The following is a 21,474-nucleotide window of genomic DNA, read 5'->3' as shown; positions in this document are numbered from 1 at the left end:
GCGTGCCCTCTCCAATGGGAGCCCTGCGCGGGCGAGGGCGGGGTGTGGGGCGGGGCCGGGCTCGGAAGGGGGTGGGACCTCAACCTTTGTTTCTGCTCTGGACTCCTGTGAGACCCTTTTGGTGTGTTGCTTGCATAAGGAACAGTCATCATTCATTCATTCCTCCATCCACCCATTCATTCGTCAAATAGATACTGAGCGCTCTCTATGTGCCAGTGAACAGACAAAATGATGCCATTTTTCATTCAGCAGATTGGCAAGAAGTTGCCTTTGGTAACATCATGCCTGGTGAGCAGATACCATGTGTTATATCGTTCTCTGGCAGAAAGATTAATCCAAACTGTGTTCACCCTGTGCGATTCCTATCTGCCATTGCAGACATGTGTGCCTGGAGAGTCCATGCCAAAGAAAAGATGTTACCTGCAGCTTTGATAGTTTTTGTAAAAAAAAAAAAAGGGGGGGTGGGGAGACATACGTCCACCAACAGAGAACTGCATACAACATGATGGTAGGTCTTGAGAGGGAATACTATGCAGCATATAAAAAGAATAACGTCATCAGGGAAATGCAAGTTAAAACAATGAAATACCACTACACACTCACCAAAATAGCTAAAGCTAAAAAACAGACGGTGGCAAGTACTGGTGAGCAAATGAGATTCTTCCCCACTGCTATGGGAATGTAAAATGACACCCCCTTGGAAAAAAGGTCTGGTAGTTTCTTATAAAATTAAATGGCAACCCACCATATAACCCAGCCATTGTATTCCTAGGTATTTACTCAAGAAAAATAAAACTACTTAAAAAGAAAGAAAAGGAAAGAAACTACAAAGAGTTCTGGCTACTGTGGCTCAGTGGACTGAGCGCTGGCCTGAGAACCAAAGGGTCACAAGTTCAATTCCCAGCCAGGGCACATGCCTGGGTTGTGGGCCAGGTCCCCAGTAGGAGGCACACAAGAGGCAGTCACACATTGATGTTTCCCTCCCTCTCTTTCTCCCTCCGTTCCCCTCTGTCTAAAAGTAAAAAAAAATAAAATCTTTAAAAACAAAAAACGAAGCCACAAAGACATGTAGACAAATGTTCATAGCACCTTTATTCGTAATGGCCCAAAATGAAAGTGACCCAAATGTCCATCAATGAGTGAGTTGTTCAACAAACCGTGGTCCATCTATACCATGGAATACTCCTCAGTAATAAAAAGGACCAAACCATTGGTAAGTGCAACAGCATAAATATATTTTAAAAAGCACTATGCCAAGTGAAAATTGCTAGACATTTTTGTACGAAGTTCTAGAACAGACATAGTTTATCAACGTATGGTAACAGAACTTGGATCAGGGTTTGTCTTCACAGGAGGTAGTGACTGACAGGGCAGTCGGGTGATTTCCGGGGCACTGGGAACAGCACTGTGGTTACACAGATCGGTTGAGTTTGTGACAGTTACTTGAAATACATCACTTTATTTTTATGGAAAATATTTAAATAGTTTAAGAAAGAAAGAGGTGGCCCTGAAGGTTGTAACAAGAGTGAATATTTATAGGGAGATTACTCAGCGTCAGGGGAGGTATTAAGTGCTTTATATGAAATCTTTAAAACCATTTTCTGGTTGGAAAAGTGACAGAGGTTAAGCAACTTATTAAGTGGTTTGCAGTAAATCCTTGCAACCATTTCCCAGTTGGGTAAAGTGACACAAAGAGGTTAATTTACTCAGAGTTAAAGTTAGTAAGCCTGCGGCCATACAAGGATTTGAACTCCTGGAGCTTGATTTCACAACCCAAATATCCTCCACACCCATCAGCCACAACACTGACAGTGTAGCCCAACCAGGCTTTTAAGTCCTACTGGTGAGTAAAAATAGCAAGTTGTGTTTAGTGTTTGGTCATGTGTGGTATGAGAGAGAGAGAGAGAGAGAGAGAGAGAGAGAGAGAGAGAGAGAGAGAGAAACAAGAACATTATGCACGTACACATACATATATTTGCATGAAACTAAATAGAAAAAGATCTCAACACTCCAGTGGTTGTTAAAGGGAACAGGATGGAGTGGAGCCAGCAAAGGTGACAGGTTTTCTTGATCTATGGTCTCTCTTTATTTTTTTAAAGAATACATTTTTTTAATTTAGTTAGTTATTTTTAGAGAGAGGGGAAGGGAGGGAGAAAGAGAGGAAGGGAAACATTGATGTGCAAGAGATACATCGATTGGTTGCCTCTCGCACGCCCCAGCCAGGGACCTGGACTGCCACCCAGCCATGCACCCTGACTGGGAATCAACCAGGCCAGCACTCAGCTCACTGCGCACCACCAGCCAGGCCTCCCCCCTTTTTTTTTTAAATAGGAAAAAGTATTTATGTGTTTCTTGGGTGATTTTCTATTTCAAAAAATTGATTTAAACAAACCAGTCGCAGAAGAACAAATACTGTATGACTCCACTTATAGGAGGTTCCTAGAGGATCCAGGTCCATAGAGGCAGAAAGGTGAGCGCGGGGGGCGGGAGGAAGGAGGGTTGGGGAGTTAGTATTTAATGGGGAGAGGATTTCAATTGCGGAAGATGAAAAAGTTTAGGAGACAAATCGTGGTGATGGTTAAACAACAATGTAAATGTACTTAATGCCACTGAAGTGTACACTTAAAATGAATAAAATGGTAAATTTTATGTTATGTATACTTTACCATAATAAAAGTTTGTTTAAAATATATGTTTAGCTCTGTGTAGCTCAGTTGGTTGGACATTGTCCCGCAAAAGGAGGGGTCACTGGTTTAATTCTCCACCTGAGCACAGGCCCAGGTTACAGGTTCAGCCCCAGTTGGAGTATGCGAGAGAGGCAACCAATTGATATTTCTCTCTCACATCGAAATTTCTCTCCCTCTCTTTCACCCTCCCTTCCCTTCTCTCTAAAATAAATAAATAAATAGATAGATAAAATATTTTTAAAAATATGGTGCAACACAGCTGTAACAGGAGACACTTGGGAAAGCCCATAGGAGGGACCTGACCTACACATGGGTTGGGAGATCAGAGAGGGCTTCCTGAAGAGGAGACCCTGAGAGCTGAATGAGAATGAGGTAGAACACTGTCTGGTGTGGTTCAGTGGATTGAGTGCGGACCTGCGAACCAAAGCATCAGGGGTTCGATTGGGCCGGGTCCCTTGTATGGGGTGTGTGAGAGGCAACCACACGTTGATGTTTCTATCCCTCTCTCCCTCCCTTCCCCAATCTCTAAAAATAAATAAATATAATCTTTTTTCAAAAAGAATGAGGTAGAGAAAGCAAAAAGGAGCAGGCACTGAGCCATCAGGTGCCAGAGGAAAGAGAGAAAGACAGTGAAGAGCTGAAATTGGGGAGGTCAATGTGTCTGGAGCAGCGGGTTTAAGTGGTGCCTTGTAGGGGAGGTCAGCAGGTCTCTGACTGTGCCAGGCAGGGCAGCCCAGGGCAATAGGGAGCCATAGAGGATGTGAGAGTGAGGAAAGGTGGTAGGAGCTGTCAGTTTTAGATCACTTTAATGGTGTGGAGAAGGGATTGAGGGTGCCAAGAGGCAAGGTCCCTCAGGGGAAGGCTGTAGGCCTCAAGGAGGAAGGAACTGGGGCAAGGCCACAGGTCCCGGGGACAGGGGAAGTTGCAGTTGAGGCGGGGCAGCTGTTCACACAGAGATGCTCTGTTCTCTGACCCCACTAAAGCTTTGGGGCTCATGAATTTTTCAGCCAAATAGCACTTGAGTTTCAGATTCCAGGGCACCTGGCCCAGGCTTTTGGGTTCTATTTACTGCCTGAAAACATCTCAGGGCCCCAGGAGAAGGACCCTTGCGAGGTTCAGTAATGCCTGGGCTGCGGTGAGGGACTGGCAGCTCCAGAAAACCCCCTGGATCACCTTCTGAGCAGGGGGCTGGTGAGATCGTGGAGGACACCCCTACTTGAGAATGAGACAGCATAAAGCCTTGGGGTTTACAAGACTAGAATTCCAGCTCTGCCACTGCTGGCAGGTGCCTTTGTATAAATCACTCACTCTCGGAGTTTCAGTTTTCCTATCTGTCAAATGGAAATAATAGGCTTCCCGAATCCAAAGTGTAGTGTCATGGAGGGTTCCTGCATCGCAGAAGCTTAGGGCAGCACCTGGATATAGTGAGCACCATACAGGTGCGAGCTATTGTTAGTCACAGAATACATGTATCCCACAATGCAGCAGAGAAGCTGGGTGAAGGCTGGGACCTGGTTGCTAAGACTCAAACTCAGATTCCTGCTCGACTGCCCCCAGGCTGTGCGGCCATGGACCAGAGGCTCCACCTCTCCCTACCTCTGCTTCTTCCAACACAAGCAGGTCTTCCCTTCAGGTCCTGAATTATCAGGAAAACTGTAGTTGGGAACACCAGGGTGAAACACAGAAAAATATAACAATCTTTTTTTTTTTAATTTATTTATTTTTAGGGAGGGGAAAGGAGGGAGAAAGAGGGGGAGAGAAACATGACTTGTGAGAGAAGCATTGACTGGTTGCTCTTGCACACCCCAAACTGGGGACCTGGCCCGAAACCCAGGCATGTGCCCTGACCTGGAATCGAACAGGTGATCTTTCGATTCACAGGCCAGCACTCAGTCCACTCAGCCACACCAGCCAGGGCAATAATCTTAAAAGATAAAATAAAAAGGACCTGAAGAAGTGTTGGAAGATAAGTGCCCGGTGAATGCACTACTACTGACATGACTGTGTTATTGTTTACATTAGATGCCAGTGGAGGTGGAGTGGGGGATTCTGATGGCTGCTCGCCCTCTCTTCCCTCCCGCAAGCCCCCTGCAAAGACATCCTTTGCAGCCCAATGAAGGGCTGAGGGAGGCCTGGGGCTGGGTTTGGGGAACAAGGGCTGAGCCCTGAAAGAGCTCAGCATCCTCCCTGGAGGCCTGCAGGACCCTCCCTTCCTCCATGGACAGGATCAGTCCCGGCCAGGCTGAGACTGGATTTCCCTTTTCTTTCCTCCTCCCCCAAACTTCCCTGCAGCCCAGATCACACGCGGTGATGGGGTGGAACACTGGTCGCAATAGCTGATGGGCAGGCAGCATAGATGCTGTGCCGGACATGAGTTCAGCGAGCTCAGTCAGCTCAGCCTGTGAAAGTGGCATCACGGCTGTTATGCCCATTTAACAGAAGGGGAGACTGAAGCAGAGAGGTGCAGTCACTAATCCGCAGTCTGACAGCTAACGGTGCAGTCAGAATCAAACCCAGCATCTGCGCTCTTGACTGCCATGTGGTGAATAATAATAAGGTGCAGCTCACTCTTGAGTTGGTCCACGGCCACTCAGAGGTGTACATTTTGCTTCTTTCACAGCAGCACTTGTGCCCTGGTCTCTTTCTTTTTCTCTACTTGAATAAAACTTGCTTTATTCTAAAAAAAAAAACAAGGCAAAGCCCTGGCCAGTAAGGTGGCTGGTTCAATTTCTAGTCAGGGTACATGCCTGGGTTGTAGGTTCAATCCCTGACAACCAATCTGTTATATGTTTCTCTCTCACATCAATGTTTCTCTCCTTCTCTTTCTTCCTACCTTCCCTTCTCTAAAAAAAGAAAAAATAATAAAATAATAATAATAATGATAATAATGCCCTGGCTGATGTGGCTCAGTGGACCGAGAGCTGGCCTGTGAGCCAAAGAGTCGCTGGTTTGATTCCCAGTCAGGGCACATGCCTGGGTTGCGGGCCAGATCCTCAGCATGAGAGGCAGCCACACATTGATGTTTCTCTCCCTATTTTTCTCCCTCCCTCCCCCTCTCTAAAAATAAATAAATAAAATATTTAAAAATAATGATAAAAGTTTTAAACTCTCAGTTAAAAATAAATTAATAATAATAAATCATAATATTATTAAGCATTAGCTACATCCCAGGTACTATTCCAAGCATTATGTTGTACGTAAGGACTCATGCAGTCTGACTATAACTTTTTTATAATCCTCACCTAAGGATAATGTTTATTGATTTTAGAGAAAAAGGAAGGGAGAGAGAGAAACATTGGTCGGTTGCCTCTCGTTGGTGCCCTGAGAGGGGATCGAACCCACAATCTTTTGGTGTATGGGACAACACTCTAACCAACTGAACCACCCGGTCAGGGTGCAATCTGACTATAACTTAATTAGGAAAGTACAGTAATTAGCTGTGCAAATGCGCATTAACATTTCATGAATGTGCAAACTGAAATCCAGGGAGGGGAGACCAGTTGCCCAAGGCCGCCCAGCTGGCTGACTGCAGACCCAGGACTTGAGTTTAAGCAGCTGTTTCCAGAGCACACGTGCCCAAAAAGCACACATCATCAACAATAAAAACAATACTAATACTGGTTTTGTGCCAGGCTCTGCATTGGTACTCTTTCTCTTGGGTTGTCTTCATTCATTAGGTTGAGGTAAAAATTTTTCAAATGTCAACTCCTTCTTGGATCTCCCTGCATACAGCCCCCTCCATTCGTTCCCCAATGCACACCCCCACCCCCCTGCCTCCAGCTGAGTTGCCTTCATCACTCCCATCCTCTCCAGGGATCATCTTGTTTGTGGGGTTTTACACTGTGGGCCTCTTGCCCTCCCTAGAATGAGAGCAGTGGAGTGGCTTTGTCTGTGTGGACATCCATAGCGCTACAGAGGTCCCTCAGTACTTGCTCACTGAGTGAATCATCAACAGTATTAGCAGCAGCAGCATCACCAAAATGAAAGCAACTTCCGTAAGTCCAGTTTAGCACACAGTAGGTGCTTAGTAAGTGTTTGTTAAATGAATAATATAATAATAATTAAAGTCAAAATAAGGCCCTGGCCAGGTAGCTCAGTTGGTTAGAGTGTTGTCTAGATACGCCAAGGTTGCAGAGTTGATCCCTGGTCAGGTCAGGGCACATACAAGGATCAACCAATGAATGCATAAATAAGTGGAACAACAAACTCATGTTTCTCTGTATCTCGCTCTCCCTTCCTCTCTCTCTCAAATTGATAAATAAAGACTTTATGCTTTAAAAAATTATAGTCATAGTAATAGTAATCATTTATTTGTTAAACATTCTACCAACATCTTAATGCCACATAGTAGGAGCTCATAAGTATTTTTCGGTATATGTGCTACTGAAATGAGCAGTTCTTATAAATATTTTTTGAATGAATAAGAGTAACATTAGGAATAATAATAAAAGCAGCTACATGTGCCCCACTCAGAGTGCAATCCACAGTTCCTGTTACTGACTGAAAGAACTTAGGGAATAATTACTTGCATAAAAGAATAACTCATAAATATTTCTTGTATGAATGAGGGAAAGAATTAATGATTTGGACAAATATTATTGAGCACTCAGTGCTGGGCATTGAAGGCACAGACATGAACAGGACAAAGTCCCTGCTCTATTAGGGCTACCTGAGTGTGGAAGAGACAGGATGGATAGGTGGATGAATGGACGGACGGACAGAAGGACGGATGGATGCTTGGTCTGGGGTCTCCGCCCATCAGCACTCCTGGGTGCCATGGGATAGTGTGACGGGGTAGCTGTCAAGTCCGAAGTCCTGCCCCTTCCATTCCCCGCAGCATCTTCTCCTCCGCCGACAGCACTGCTCACCTGGCGGCCTCCCCTTTAAGACGCGCTCACCTGGGCGCTCACCTGCGCGCGGGCATTTCCGCAGGAAGAAGGAAGCGGAGCCACCTTCGTCTCCTGCCCTCCCTCCCGGCCTCCCGGGTCCGCTGGCTGCCACCATGTCTGCTTCGGCTGTCTTCATCCTCGACGTCAAGGGCAAGGTGAGACTGGTCGTGGGGATGGGGGACGGACAGGTGAGGTTGATCTCCCCTGAACTTAAGGGAGGCCCCTCCTCGCAGGCGGGGAAGCCCCAGATAGCTCTTAGGGCTCGGGAACACGCCTCTCCCCCAATCCCGGGGAGTTCCGGGTCCAGGCCCACCTCCACTCTTTACTAGCCGCGTCCCTGAGTCAAGGGGCTTCGCCTCTCTGAGGCTCAGTCTACGCATAAAAATGGGAACAGCAGAGGTCCCCACCCCATAACAACTAACACAACCCAAAGCCGGTGGTAAACCACTTAGCGTAGTGTGCTGCTGCAAACATTTCGTGGACGATCGATCAATTGAAATTGTTATTTCGATCAGCATTTTCATCCACACTATTAATATTTGGAGAAGACATCGGGAAGAGGGACCCTAATTCCCCTTTGGGGCTGCCTTGTCCCTTTCGTCTTGTTATTCAATAGCAATAATAAGAGTGATAGGGAAAATAATATTCCTGATAATAATGAGTGCAAAAGTATTTGCCCTCCCAGTTCTAATCACTGGACTAAACAACCATAAAAAGCAGGTACTGTTATTATTGACTGCTTACTACCTGCCAGGCAAAGCTATATGAGCGCGCGGGCGCGCACACACACACACACACACACACACACACACACAATCTTTTTTCTTTTCTTTTCCTCCTCTTTTTGGCATAATCTTTCTTTGGTTTCTTTCTTCCTTTTTTCCTTGGCATAATCTTCCTTTTTTCCCCTTCCTTCCTTCTTTTCTCCCTTACTCCCACCCTTCCTTCCTACCTTTTGTCATCCCTACCTTGCCGATTTGGTGCATATGAAGCTCTGGCCAAGCGCAGGACTTCGGGAGCCAGGGCACTTGGTCCAATTTTCGATTTCCCACTTACTATGAACATAGTTCCTACCTCAGTTTCCCCACATGTAAAATGGAGGTGACAATGACAGCTACCTCACAGGGTTGTGGTGAGAACTAAATCAGCAAGAAAACACCCAGTCCTTTTTATTTTATTTTATTTTTTTGAGAGTACATTTATTAAGGCTGGGGACAATGAAACAAGGAAGGGCTTAGGAGAGAAGTAACAGGAGAGAGCCTAGGTGGTGCTCTGCTTTGGCTCTCTAGAAACATAGGAAAGAAATGAGCCCTGGCTGGTGTGGATCAGTGCATTGAGCGATGGCCTGCAAACCAAAGGGTCACCGGTTCAGTTCCCAGTCAGGGTACATGCCTGGGTTGCAGGCCAGGTCCCCAGCTGGGGGCATGCGAGAGGCAACCACACATTGATGCTTCTCTCCTCTTTCTTTCTCTTTTCCCCTCTGTCTAAAAATAAGTTAAAAAAACTTTTTTTTAACAAAAAAAGAAAAAGAGCAAGCGAGCGAGAGAGAAAGAAATGAGCCTAGGCAGGGCTGCTGTTGGTTTACTGGAAAGTCAGAAAAAGGGAGGCCTTAGAGACAGGATGTGGGTTTCCCCAGGTTGAGCTGCTAGTGCCCATTACTACCCTGGTTGCAAGTCTCGTGGGGACACTTAGAGTTTAGGAGATGCACACCTGTTGGGGAAGAAAGGCATGGGTGAGCTCCTGGGAGGGAGAGTGCCAAACATCCAGTCTTTGGTAGAACATGTGAGGGTTCTAGACCTGTTAGCTGTTATTATCACATGCCCATTTCACAGGAGGAAACTTAGGTGCAGAGAGGCAGAGCCTTGCTCAGGCGCCTGGGCTCAGAACCAGACACTCTTATGCCCCTAGATGGAGGGTCCCCAGATCACAGTGGTGACCAGGACTTCTCTGCCCACCCTTAGCCCCTGATCAGTCGCAACTATAAAGGTGATGTGGCCATGAGCGAGATAGAGCACTTTATGCCTCTGCTCATGCAGCGGGAGGAAGAGGGCACCCTGTCCCCGTTGTTGAGCCATGGCCGGGTCCACTTCCTGTGGATCAAACACAGCAACCTCTACTGTATCCAGCCACAGGTGGGGGGCTGAGGGGGGCTGGGTTGGTGGCAGCTCAGGCCCAGAGAGGGTGGGCTGAGGATAGGAATTGCACAGCACACCAGTGGGGGCTCAGGCTGGGGATGGTTGGGACAGAGATGGGGGCAATGGTGGGGAACAGGGTGGGGGTTCAGGGTCTGTACTCCATGTGAGTCCTTCCAAATGGCACTTTTTCCTTAACCTCGCTGCCCACAGTGGTGGCCACCACGCTGAAGAACGCCAATGCCTCACTCGTGTATTCCTTCCTGTACAAGACAGTGGAGGTAGGTTCTGGCCTCCCATGGCAAGTGGATCTGTTTGTCCACCTGTCTGGTCCTCCTCTTTCAGGATCCATGTTTCCAAAGAAGCTCTGCCTCACACCCCTGGGAGTGCGCCTATCAAAGCCCCATCACCCTGTGTTCTCACTGGCTGCTATGAGATCATCTCCCTATGCAGCAAGGACCAAGGGGGTCTCCGAGAGGGTGCAGCTGCTCAAGTCTCAGCCAGAGTGGCCTGGGTTCCAATCCCAGCTTTCCCTACTTCCTGGATGTGTGACCTTGAGCAAGTCACTTCTCTCTGTGCCTCTTGAACTGGGCCTTACAGCAAGTCCTACCTTGGAGCTGTTGTACAAATTAAGAAAGCTCATACTTCTACAGTTCCCAAAACAGTGCTCAGTATACACTAAGTGCTCAGTAAAGGTTTGGTATTATTGTTAGTATTATCACTAATGTTATAATAAAATTATATCATAATTTATTGAGCTCTTACCATATGCCATTATCAATGACTGAGAGAGTGCCCACTCAATACTTTTCAACAAACAAGAAATATTTATCAACTTGTCTCATCTCTGCCAGGCAGAGAAGACACAGCTATGCATTAGTCAGGTTCCTGTCTGTCCTGACGAGTTAAAGGGCATAAAGGAGATTAAGTCACTGACTTGAGATACTAGTCAACATAGTGACTATAGCATGATATTCATGGGGGTGGAGAGTGGCTTCACTGAGGAGGTGACATTTAAGCTGAGGCCTGAATGACAAGCAGTCCTTTGTGAGGCAAGCTGAAGGAAAAGTGTGCCGGGCAGCAGGGACAGCATATGCAAAGGCCCTGGGGTAGGAATAGAGAGGTCAGTGAAATTGGAGCAGAATGAGTGGTGGAGTGTGGTTCAAATGTTGATGACTAACGGATTGTCTTCCATGGTTATGCCTACTAATTCCCAGGGGGCTCTTAACTTGGGGTCCCCAGACTTCGAGGGGCCTATGGGTAGAATCCAGAGTGTCCAAGATCTTAGTCATATTTCTGTACTACAGGTTTCCTTTGTTATACTGTGTATTTTATTTTATGCATTTACAAGCCTTATTCTGAGGTGGGTCCATAAGCATCATCAGATATGCAGGGATCCATGATCCATGAAAACAAACAAATGGTTGTAATTCCACTTCTAGGAAGTTTCCTGAACCTCCCCACCTTTGTGCTCCCACTTTCCTTGCGTTTTCCTCATTATTTTACCCAATAGTTTGTATTATATTGATTCTGTTACCAGCCCCTTTCCCCCACTGGACTTTTCTCTGAAGACAGGGACTCTGCCTGTGGGTTTCATTCACCATTAATGTCCCAGCACTGGTATAAAGTAGGCACTCAATAATTGCTTGTCGCTTGGCTGGCTGGATCAGTGGGGACCCAGCCCATAGCTACACCTGTGTGAGTGTCTGTTCCCGGCACCCCCAGGTGTTCTCTGAATACTTCAAGGAGCTGGAGGAGGAGAGCATTCGGGACAACTTTGTCATTGTCTACGAGCTGCTGGATGAGCTCATGGACTTCGGCTTCCCCCAGACCACAGACAGCAAGATTTTGCAGGAGTGAGTGGGCCATGGGAGCAGCCACAGGGCAGGCCATGGTGGAAGGAAGCTGAGGACCAGGGAAGTGGCCCTGAGTCCACTTGTTTATGCTCCCTGCCATCCTACTAGGTACATCACACAGCAGGGCAACAAGCTGGAGACAGGCAAGTCGCGGGTGCCACCCACTGTCACCAATGCTGTGTCCTGGCGCTCCGAGGGCATCAAGTACAAGAAGAATGAGGTCTTCATCGACGTCATAGAGTCTGTCAACCTGCTGGTGAGCCCCAACACCTCCACCCTGTCTCTGCATGGTCTGGGCACAGGAGAGAGGACCCTCCGCCTTCTGACTCCCCATCACCATGTGTGCGTCCTCAGGTCAATGCCAATGGCAGTGTCCTGCTGAGCGAGATTGTGGGCACCATCAAGCTCAAGGTGTTTCTGTCAGGAATGCCAGAGCTGCGGCTTGGCCTCAACGACCGAGTGCTCTTTGAGCTCACTGGCCGTAAGTGTCTCAGGAAGGGCTCAGGTGGGAGATGGCCCCTCTGCATCTGGGGCCCCAGAGAATTGTAACCACTTCTGAAATAAGCACTTGTGCCCCCTCTGCTGGTCATAGCCAACACTACAGCTGCTGGCTCATTGAACAAACGCTTCTTTATTAGTGCCAGGTGCAAGGACAAGGCAGTGAAGAAAAAGACAAATCCTGGCCTTCATGGAGATGACCCAAGGGTGTCCAACCCGTGGCCCCTAAGCCACATGCAACCCAACATAAAATCATAAATTTGCTTAAAACATTACGAGATTTTTTCTGTGATTATGTGTTGCAATCTGTGGCCCAAGACAGCCCTTCCTCTTCCAGTGTGGCCCAGAGATGCCAAAAGGTTAGTCACCCATGCTGGACTATCCTAAGAGACATAATAGCATTGTATTTAAAAGCTTGATAGAGCCAACTCGGTGACTGGGCAAGTTACTTATCCACTCTGGGCTGCAATTTCTTCATCTGTAAAATGGGGGTGATAGCAGTGGATGATTGATGTAGGGGTAGAGACCCTATCCCGGCACCCAGGGTCATCCTGCATGCTTGGCTCCGAGTTTCAGGGAGCAAGAACAAATCCGTGGAACTGGAGGATGTGAAATTTCATCAGTGTGTGAGACTCTCTCGTTTTGACAATGATCGTACCATTTCCTTTATCCCACCGGACGGTGACTTCGAGCTCATGTCTTACCGCCTCAGCACCCAGGTGAGGCAGGGTCAAGCGCCATGGCAGAGGAGGGGAGTTGACTCCAGGGCCTCTCAGAACTCCTCTTTCGTCTGTGCAGGTCAAGCCGCTGATCTGGATTGAGTCTGTCATTGAGAAGTTCTCCCACAGCCGTGTTGAGATCATGGTCAAGGTGGGTAGGGGGAACAGGTGGATTGGAGAAACAGTTACTCACAGTGCTTGATCTGCCCCTCCCACCCCCTCACCATCTAACCTCATCTCCCACCTCCCTCCTGCTTCATTTTCCTCTAGCCAGCTGGTGTGCTGGCTAGGACCAAACATGCCAGGAACTGGTCCCCTTACCCGTGCAGGGCCTTTGCTCTGGCTGTTCCCTTTCTTGGATCACTCTGCTCCCACTCACCCAGATATATGCATCAGTCCTTTTATTCATCGTCTTAGGCTCTTTGCTTAAATGTCACCTCCTCAAGGAGGCCTTTGCTGAGTTACCTATTTAGAATTGTATTCCCCACCTCCCTTCTTTGTTCTATTTTTCCTCCTATTATCATCATATAATCTGTTTTACTTACATGTTTAATTTACTCTCTTACTAAATATATAATATTTATATGATTTAAAGAATAATGAACTACCCAACTTATTCAAATGTACTTGACCAGAGCCTCTGAATCCCCGCATGTCCCTACCCCACTCCCCCAATTTCTGCTCTCCCCTTACCCAGATGTAATCACAATCGTGACATTTTTTTTTTAATCTTCACCCAAGGATATGTTTATAGATTTTAGAGAGAAAGAAATGGAGAAAGACAGAGAGGGAGAGAGAAACATCAATCAGTTGCCTCCCCTACACACCCCAACTGGGGATGGAACCCGCAACCTAGGTATATGCCCTGACTGGGAATCGAACCCTCAACCCTTTGTTGTACAGGACAATGCTCAAACCAGCTGAGCCACCTGGCCAGGGTTCAATCTTGAACTTTATGTAAATGATTTCTTTGCTCTTCTTCATAATTTTGCCACCCACATGTGTAACCACAAATATTTCATTCTGCCAGTTTCTGACTCTCATATCAGTGGACTCAGGCTGTATGATTTTGTGTATAACTTACTTTGTTCATGTAACATTGATTTTAAGATGAATTCTGGGTGTCATAGCCTAGTGCATCCATTTCTACAGCTGTAGAATATTCCACCATGGAAATGTATATCTCTCCATTCTCTCGCATGGGTTGTTTTCAGTTCTTGGCTATTCTGGTTCCTATTGCCATAAACAGGTCTGCATGTGTTCTGGTGCCCATTACAAGAACTACTCCAGAGCTTATAGTTTAGCCCTCTTTTATATACGGGGAAACTGAGGTCCAGGGGATTAAGATGTCACTCATCTGGGAAGGGGGCTCCCCCACATCATAGTTGGGTGCACCTGACTCAGGAGTCTGTGTTCTTAGAGTTGACTTTGTTCCCTGGTCTTGGGGTTTCAGGGCAACTGGGTTGCACAGGGGAAAGTCACCAGGCAGGATCTTAATGCTCCTTAATGCCCCCATCTCTGCAGGCAAGAAAGGGAAAGGGGCTATTAAAGGGGGTGCCTTCCATTTAAAAAAATGCCCCCCCATTTATCTCCAGGTCTTCTGCCCCAGATCCCACCTCTCAAATATCCTTCCCCAAATGAATAAAAAGCAACAGTAATTATAATGCTAGCTGCCACACATGGAACACTGAGGATCTTTGTGTTTAAAGGTTGTCCTGTGTCACACAGCTCTGGATATAAATATAGTGTCGTAACTTCTTCATTTATCTGTAAGGAGGGCATGTAATGGTTGAGGATGCAGGCTGTTTGAATTCTTTCTGTGCCGGTTACCAGCTCTGTGACTTGGGCAAAGGGCTCTTTCTCTCTGTGCCTCAGTCTCCTGTAAAATGGACCTTAGGAATAGATCCTACTCTAGAGAACCATTGAGAGGATTAAGTGCTTGGCACAGGGCCTGGCACATGGCAGGGGCTCAATAAATCCCCTATTAAATGAAAACACCTCTGTGATGGGTTCAGGGGGTGTCATTTTGAACCAGGCAAAGGTATATGACATTTTCCAAATAGAAGGCACCAAGGGTAGAGCCTCTGGAGTCTGTAATGTGCGTGGACCCTGGCTCTACCACCCGCTGGCTGTGTGTCCCCAGGCAAATGCCTTTACTTCTCTGTGCCTCTGTTTTCCTCATCTGTAAATTGGGTAGGACAGTGGTCCCTTCTTCAGGGTTGGGGAGGTTCTCAGTGAGACGGTGCATGGAAAGGGCTTGGTAAATAATTGCAGGATCCACTAGCAAATTCTTCCTGCTGCACGCTCTTTCCCCGCAACAGGCCAAGGGACAGTTTAAGAAGCAGTCAGTGGCCAATGGTGTGGAGATATCCGTGCCGGTACCCAGCGATGCTGACTCCCCACGCTTCAAGACCAGTGTGGGCAGTGCCAAGTATGTGCCCGAGAAGAACATTGTGATTTGGAGTATTAAGTCTTTCCCGGTGAGCATTGGAAGAAGGGTGGGGATCCGGGGGAGCCCACTCTGACTTCTTGAGGGCCAGGTGGAGAGCCAATCAGAGACCCACATCGGCCTGCACAGGGCTGTCCTTGGGGCGGGGTAATAAAGCCGAACACCAGGCCTGTGTGGTGGTTAAGCTCCCTCCTCAGGTCTGGAAGAAACCAGCCTTGGGTTCAGATTCCCACCCTACTCTTGCCTCTCTAAGCTGAGTGACCTTGATGGCCGTGAGAAGCCCTCTTCCCCTCATGGAGCCTCAGTTTACCCATCTGAAAGAGGCAGGATTATGTTACCCACATCCATGGGTCCATGAAGGGCTTGGTCTGTCCCTGGAACCTGGGGACAGGAGTTCATCAGGGCCTGAAAAATGGGAGATGGTGATTAGAAGCCCCCCATGCACCCTCCAACCAGGCTATGCAGTTAGTAGCTTTGGCTGTGAGTCTTGACCAGGAATTTTTCTTTTTTTCTTTTTTTTAAGATTTTATTTCTTTATTTTTAGAGAGAGGGGAAGGGAGGGAGGAAGAGACAGAGAGAAACATCAATGTGTGGTTGCCTCTCACACACCCCCTACTGGGGACCTGGCCCACAACCCAAGCATGTGCCCTGACTGGGAATCAAACCAGTGACCTTTTGGTTCTCAGGCTGGCGCTCAATCTACTGTGTCACACCAGCCAGGATGAGGAACCTTTCTTGTCTGTAAAATGGGCTGAGAGCTGAGCCTGCTCCAGGGCTGTTTTGAGGATGGTCTAGGGTGTTTATGGGTCTTTCAGTGTATCTGATGCTCCCATGTGCCTTTAGGGGGGCAAGGAATACCTGATGCGTGCCCACTTTGGCCTCCCCAGTGTGGAGAAGGAGGAAGAAGAGGGCCGGCCGCCCATTGGGGTCAAGTTTGAGATCCCCTATTTCACTGTCTCTGGGATTCAGGTGAGGGAAGTGGGCACGGTGGTTCTTCTCTTTGACCTCAGCAGGTTCCCCTCTCTGCCATTGCTTGTCTCAGGTCACCTCTGTTCCCTGGCCCGGATCACCTCTCCTCTGTAATCAGCCTTGCCTTTCCCCCAGAACAGTGTCTCCTCTTCCTCTCTCACTTTGCTCTGTGCCACCTTATTCCCCACTAGCCTGTTCACTTTGCCCCTCTCCCACCCGCAAGCTGTTGACCTTTCCCTTGGCCTGTGCCACCTCATCCCACCAAATTGTGTTGTGTCTATTTCCTTACACTGTGCCATCTCTTTCTGGACCACCGTCCTGGATCACCTTTTTGTTTCTCCCATCCCTGTCCATGCCACATCTTTGCCCCAAGTCATGTCACGTCATTACTCCCAGCCTGTACCATCATATTCCCCCAAGTTGTGTCACATATATTCCCCTGGCCCCAGCAAGCCCTCTCCTCCTTAGCCTGAGCCACTTCCTTTCATTTTCTTCCAGGTCCGATACATGAAGATCATTGAGAAAAGCGGTTACCAGGCCCTGCCCTGGGTCCGCTACATCACCCAGAGTGGTGGTAAGGCAGCCTGGCTCCTTGGGACAGTGGGGTCCAGGCGATGATGGGGATGGTCTTGGAGCTTTGATTCTTGCTCGGAGGGCTCTAAAACTCAACAGGCCTACCCCGTCTTTGTCACCATGCCACCCTGGGCCTTAGTTTGCCCATGTTTAAAATGGGGGCAGTTGCCAGTTCCTGGATATAGCATCCCCATCTGCTGCCTGGACACAGGCTTATTATTACGGGTACAGTCCCTGTGTTTGACTCCAACCTTAGCCTGGCAGGGTTGATCATGAACACTGGGTTTAGGGAAAAATTGGGGAGGACTATCCCTCTGTGCCCTTTCTCCAGTTGTTGAGATGGTTCCTGCTCATTGTTTTCTTGCAGATTATCAACTTCGTACCAGCTAGAAGGGAGACGAGGTACGGGCTTGAACATAGGCCTCCCTCTTCATAGCTCCTGACTGCAGACTTTAGAGAGGGAAGGAAGGCGGAGAAGGTGTGTGTGAGCAGGCTCCTTGTTGGCTTGGCAGTTTCTTGCTTCCTGCTCCCAGCGCCTGGCCCCCTCCCAGTCTTGTTCTCTACCCACAGACTGGGTGGGATGGTCTCCCTCCTCCCTCTGCCTCCAGCTCCTCCACTCCCACTTTCATATGAAGAAAGGAGGGGCTCGAAAGCCCCTTCAGGAGTGCCTTCTTGCAGTGACTTGCCTTAGGGGATGTGGGGGCCCCTCCTCCTTCACAGCTGCTGAGCCCAGAGCCTCTCTGGCGCACTCCTCTGCATTTTAGGATGGCATTAAAAAGATGAATTTAGCCACTGTGTATGTCCTTCTTGCCTGGGGACTGGGGATGCCAGGGACGTCTCTGAATTGTGGGATGGGAATGGGCAACACATATCCATCCCTCAGCCCAGGTTATAGTTTATCTAGGCCAGCCCCACTGCCTCCAAATCCGTCCTCTGGATGGAGACTTTTCTCTCTGAAGTCAGTTACCTTCATAGCAGCCAGAGGGCGCCTGTTAACTCCTAAATCAGATCCTGACTCTTAGAACCCTCCCATGCTTCCTATCTGGCTAGAAGTCAAATCCTCAGGGCAACCCATCAGCTTAGTCTGATCTGTGCTGCCCACCTCGCCACCTACCTGCTCTCACCTCCTCGCTCTTCCTGGACACACCAGGCACGTTCCCACTTCAGGGTCTTTGCATCTGTAGTGCCGCTGATCTGGCATGCTTTTCCTTAGATGTCCCTATGGCTCCTTCCTGTGCGTACCTTTAGGTCTCAAATCAATGCCACCAACTCAGTGGCCCTCCCTGACCTCTCTATTTCAACTGCCTTCCTTTCCCAATAGACTATCATTTATCCCATTTTATCAGGTCCTTAACGTTTACCCCTCTTTAAAGATTTAATTATTGTCCTCTCCTGCCCTAAATGGTAGCTCGCTCTCCACTTGGGCGCCTAGTACAGAGTAGGTGCTCAGTAAATATTTGAATGAAGGCCTCTGTAAGAGCCACCTCCCGGGCTCAACCACGTGGCAGCTGCGGCGTGAATGTTCCTCCTCGTCCTTGCACTTGCTATGCCAGGGCTGGCTCAATCTGAGCCGGAATGGTATTTCTTCCTCACCCACACTCATTTCCCCATTTTATTATTTTTTTTCTCGGTGCTTAATGCTATCTTAAATTATTTAGGTGTTTGAATGTACGCTCCCCAGCGCAGGGAATGGTTCCTGCACATGGTGAGTGAATGAATGAAATAAAACGCTCTGTGCCCTGTAAGGGCGAATAAATTCTTACCGCGAGGCTGAATGGTGGAACCCCGGACTGGGCAGCGCCCGCCCTACCTCCCTTCCCCCACGGACGTGCAGAGGGCCTGGAGCAGCCCGAGCCACCCTACCCCTGACCTTTCTCTCCCGGGTCAGTTAAACGGGCCCGCTCTCCCGCCCGCCAGGCGTATTTGAAAACCGAAAACCCCGCCGTTCCAGGCGGTCCACCAATCGCCCGGCTCGGCCAATCAGGAGCGTCACCGCCCACGGCGAAGCGCAAACCCACCTCGGCAACGCGTAGCCATTGGCTGCACTGAAAGTGTGGGCTAGGAGCCGCAAGGTCGGGCGCCGGACAACGTAACTGGGCTACAAAGTAGCGAGTTCATAAGAAAACAAATGTGCCGCGTTCGGGGGCGGGGCCTAGAGCGCGCTGTCTCCGCCCCCTGGCGGACTGCGCCGCGGCCGCGTCGGCGTCGACTGCACAGAAGAGACCCCGCCCGTAGAGGAGGAGGGAGGGTGAGTTGGGCGGAGACCGGGCCCCCTACGGGCAGTGGAGGGTTGGGCCGGGTTCCCAGCCCCTTACAACCAGCGGGTTGACAGAGGGGAGGAGCCGGCCGGGAAGGTGGGGGTCGCGCTGGAGCTCTGGACTTGCTAGCCGGGCCGGCAGCCTTGAGCTGGCTGAGCATTCTGCGGGAGGGCTATTTAGGTCCGTTTCGGCGGTTTTCCCCGCCCTGACCGCGCCGGGGTGGGGCGGGGGGCTTCTCAGACCGTCAGTGTCGACATGCTGCTGGAGGAGGTCCGCGGCGGCGACCGGCTAAGCGGAGCTGCGGCCCGGGGCGACGTGCAGGAGGTGCGCCGCCTTCTGCACCGTGAGCTGGTGCACCCTGATGCCTTGAACCGCTTCGGCAAGACGGCGCTGCAGGTGAGGCCGGTCTATTCAGCAGCAAGACTAGGGCGGCAGAACCGGGAGAGAACTGAGATCTCAGACACCGTCCCCAAAGTCTCCTGGCTCCGGTGGTGGCCGACTGGGATCCGGTCCTCCATTTCTGGGCTGACATTGCTGCCTGAGGTCCCCTTTCCTATGTGGGTGGTGGATGAGGCTAGGATGGGGGAAGGGAAGGCTTTCCATCTCTGGAGAATTCCTCGTTCTTTGGGTGCTGGGGATTCAGTTTCCCTGGGAAGGTTCTTATTCTATGAATGAGAGTTCAGCTTCTTTGGGTACCAGTTTCACGAGGACGGCTCTGGTTTCTTTGGGCTTCTATGGGGACGAGGGGCGGGGAATCCGATCGCTAGAAGGGATTCATGTCTCCAGGCCGTTCTTATTATCTAGTGGCTTCTCTGAGAGGTATCCAGTTTCTTTGCGGGGGGGGGGGGATTTTGTTTTCACATTCCTGGTATATTATGGGGGATCCTACAGGGGAAACAGTTACAGCTTGCATGGTAGTACTCTATTCTCCGGGAGTCATTTTAGTGGAGAACCCCATTTCTAGAGGGGTTCAGGTGCTCTGGGGAGCATTCCAATTACATGAGAAGGGCTATTCGTTGGAGAAGGGGTTTCAGGTTCCCTGGGCATCTCCTTTCCCTTGAGAGGACTGTCTTTTTTGGGGGGGACAGTTCTCATTTTATGAGACCAGTTTCCTGCAGGGAGGTTTATATTTCCTGGTGATTTCCCACATCTGAAGGGGGTGATCCTCTGGTTCCTTGGAGAGGTTCGTAGCTTCTTTGAAAGTTTGTGTGACAGTTATTCCTAGGGGGGTGTCTTATCCTTAGGGGGTGACCAGTTTCTTGATGGGGTTGCTCTTCTTCCTATGAGACCTTGTTCTCTAGGAGCTTGTGTTCCCTGGATTTTTTCCATCCTCCAGGTGATGTTTTCTCTGATGTTCCCTATTTCTGAATGACCCCTCTTTTCATTGATGCCTTTTCCTGGAATCCCTCCCTTGCGGACTCCCTTGCATTCTGCTCCTGCACAGGTCATGATGTTTGGCAGCCCCGCCATTGCCCTGGAGCTCCTGAAGCAAGGTGCCAGTCCCAATGTCCAGGATGCCTCTGGCACCACTCCAGCCCATGATGCAGCCCGCACTGGATTCCTGGACACTCTGAAGGTTTTGGTAGAGCATGGTGCTGATGTCAACACGCCTGATAACACGGGAGCACTCCCCATCCATCTGGCAGTGCGAGAGGGTCACACAGCTGTGGTCAGCTTCCTAGCTGCTGAGTCCGATCTCCACCACAGGGATACCACGGGGCTCACACCCCTGGAGCTGGCACAGGGAAGAGGGGCTCAGGATGTCACGGACATACTTCAGGGACACACAGGTGCACTGTGACCCAAGACCACCTACTGCAGCAACAGGACCCAGCTGGGTTCTATCTCAGAAGAGGAGGAAAGAAACACTTTCTCTTTTTGCTCTTCCTGCCCACTGCCAAAGCTGGAGGGGCACCAGTTTGTGGCTTGTTGGTGTTGATTTCTTGGGTGTGTGTGTTTAAGGGGCATTTCTCATTTGTTTTTCCCTATTGTGTGTTTGGTGAGAAGGACTCCTGTAGGCAACAGCCACCTAAACGGTTCAGTTTCCTCCACGCCCTAGACTGCTGGGGCAGCTGATGAGTCTGAAGGGCAGAACATTTAAAGCCTGAGCCCCAGAGTGAGGTCATTGCTTCCAGGGCTACTGGAACCCGGCAACTTTGGCTGACTGTACCCAGAGAGAGAGCTCAAGTGTGCACACTGCTTTTGATCATGGGGGGAGGGGGGAGTTCCAAATGAATAAAAGTGTAGTATGAGTTCATATTTTGTTGGAAGCTTGTTTTCCAGTCTCTTCTTGTACAGCGTTGAAAAAAAATTCTATTTATTAATCTTTATGGAAAAAAGTTGTGTGGTAATTTAATGTTTTATCCATTAAATTAATTCTTGTGCGTGATCAAAGTGCTGGTGGCTTGTGATTTTTGAGTCTGCGATGGAGAGTCACAAGTCCA

At 49.1% G+C, this 21,474-nt stretch overlaps 2 protein-coding genes across 3 annotated transcripts; both read left to right on the top strand.

The window, feature by feature from the left end:
• Window positions 1-7,660: 7,660 nt before the first annotated feature.
• On the top strand, window positions 7,661-17,518 carry AP1M2 (adaptor related protein complex 1 subunit mu 2). Of its 2 annotated transcripts, none has more exons than XM_054562235.1 (12): window positions 7,661-7,731; window positions 9,538-9,694; window positions 9,922-9,989; window positions 11,434-11,564; window positions 11,673-11,820; window positions 11,919-12,045; window positions 12,639-12,781; window positions 12,861-12,932; window positions 15,103-15,261; window positions 16,074-16,199; window positions 16,698-16,773; window positions 17,140-17,518. In XM_054562235.1, exons 1-12 carry the CDS (start codon window positions 7,690-7,692, stop codon window positions 17,160-17,162), a joined length of 1,272 nt encoding a protein of 423 aa, XP_054418210.1. In that variant the 5' UTR covers window positions 7,661-7,689; the 3' UTR covers window positions 17,163-17,518. The 2 variants fall into 2 exon arrangements, with proteins under 2 accessions (XP_054418210.1, XP_054418209.1); XM_054562234.1 differs by having other exon boundaries at window positions 12,633-12,781.
• Window positions 17,519-19,077: 1,559 nt separating this feature from the next.
• CDKN2D (cyclin dependent kinase inhibitor 2D) lies at window positions 19,078-21,410 on the top strand. Its single transcript, XM_054562290.1, has 2 exons — window positions 19,078-19,426; window positions 20,475-21,410. The coding sequence occupies exons 1-2, from the start codon at window positions 19,286-19,288 to the stop codon at window positions 20,829-20,831; spliced, it is 498 nt and encodes a 165-aa protein (XP_054418265.1). The 5' UTR covers window positions 19,078-19,285; the 3' UTR covers window positions 20,832-21,410.
• Window positions 21,411-21,474: the final 64 nt, after the last annotated feature.

Source organism: Pteronotus mesoamericanus, unplaced genomic scaffold (assembly GCF_021234165.1).
Source record: "Pteronotus mesoamericanus isolate MK-2021 breed Mesoamerican mustached bat unplaced genomic scaffold, CSHL_Meso_final scaffold_636, whole genome shotgun sequence".
NCBI lineage: Eukaryota > Metazoa > Chordata > Mammalia > Chiroptera > Mormoopidae > Pteronotus > Pteronotus mesoamericanus.
Note: the sequence above shows the minus strand (reverse complement) of the source record. Positions and strands in the feature narration are given on the sequence as shown.

Coding starts and splice junctions, on each gene's coding strand:
- AP1M2 (XM_054562234.1), top strand. CDS start 7,690: ATGTCTGCTTCGGCTGTCTTCATCCTCGACGTCAAGGGCAAG. Junction 7,732..9,537: donor TCCTCGACGTCAAGGGCAAG/GTGAGACTGGTC, acceptor GCCCACCCTTAG/CCCCTGATCAGTCGCAACTA. Junction 12,782..12,860: donor CTTACCGCCTCAGCACCCAG/GTGAGGCAGGGT, acceptor TCGTCTGTGCAG/GTCAAGCCGCTGATCTGGAT.
- CDKN2D (XM_054562290.1), top strand. CDS start 19,286: ATGCTGCTGGAGGAGGTCCGCGGCGGCGACCGGCTAAGCGGAGCTGCG. Junction 19,427..20,474: donor TCGGCAAGACGGCGCTGCAG/GTGAGGCCGGTC, acceptor GCTCCTGCACAG/GTCATGATGTTTGGCAGCCC.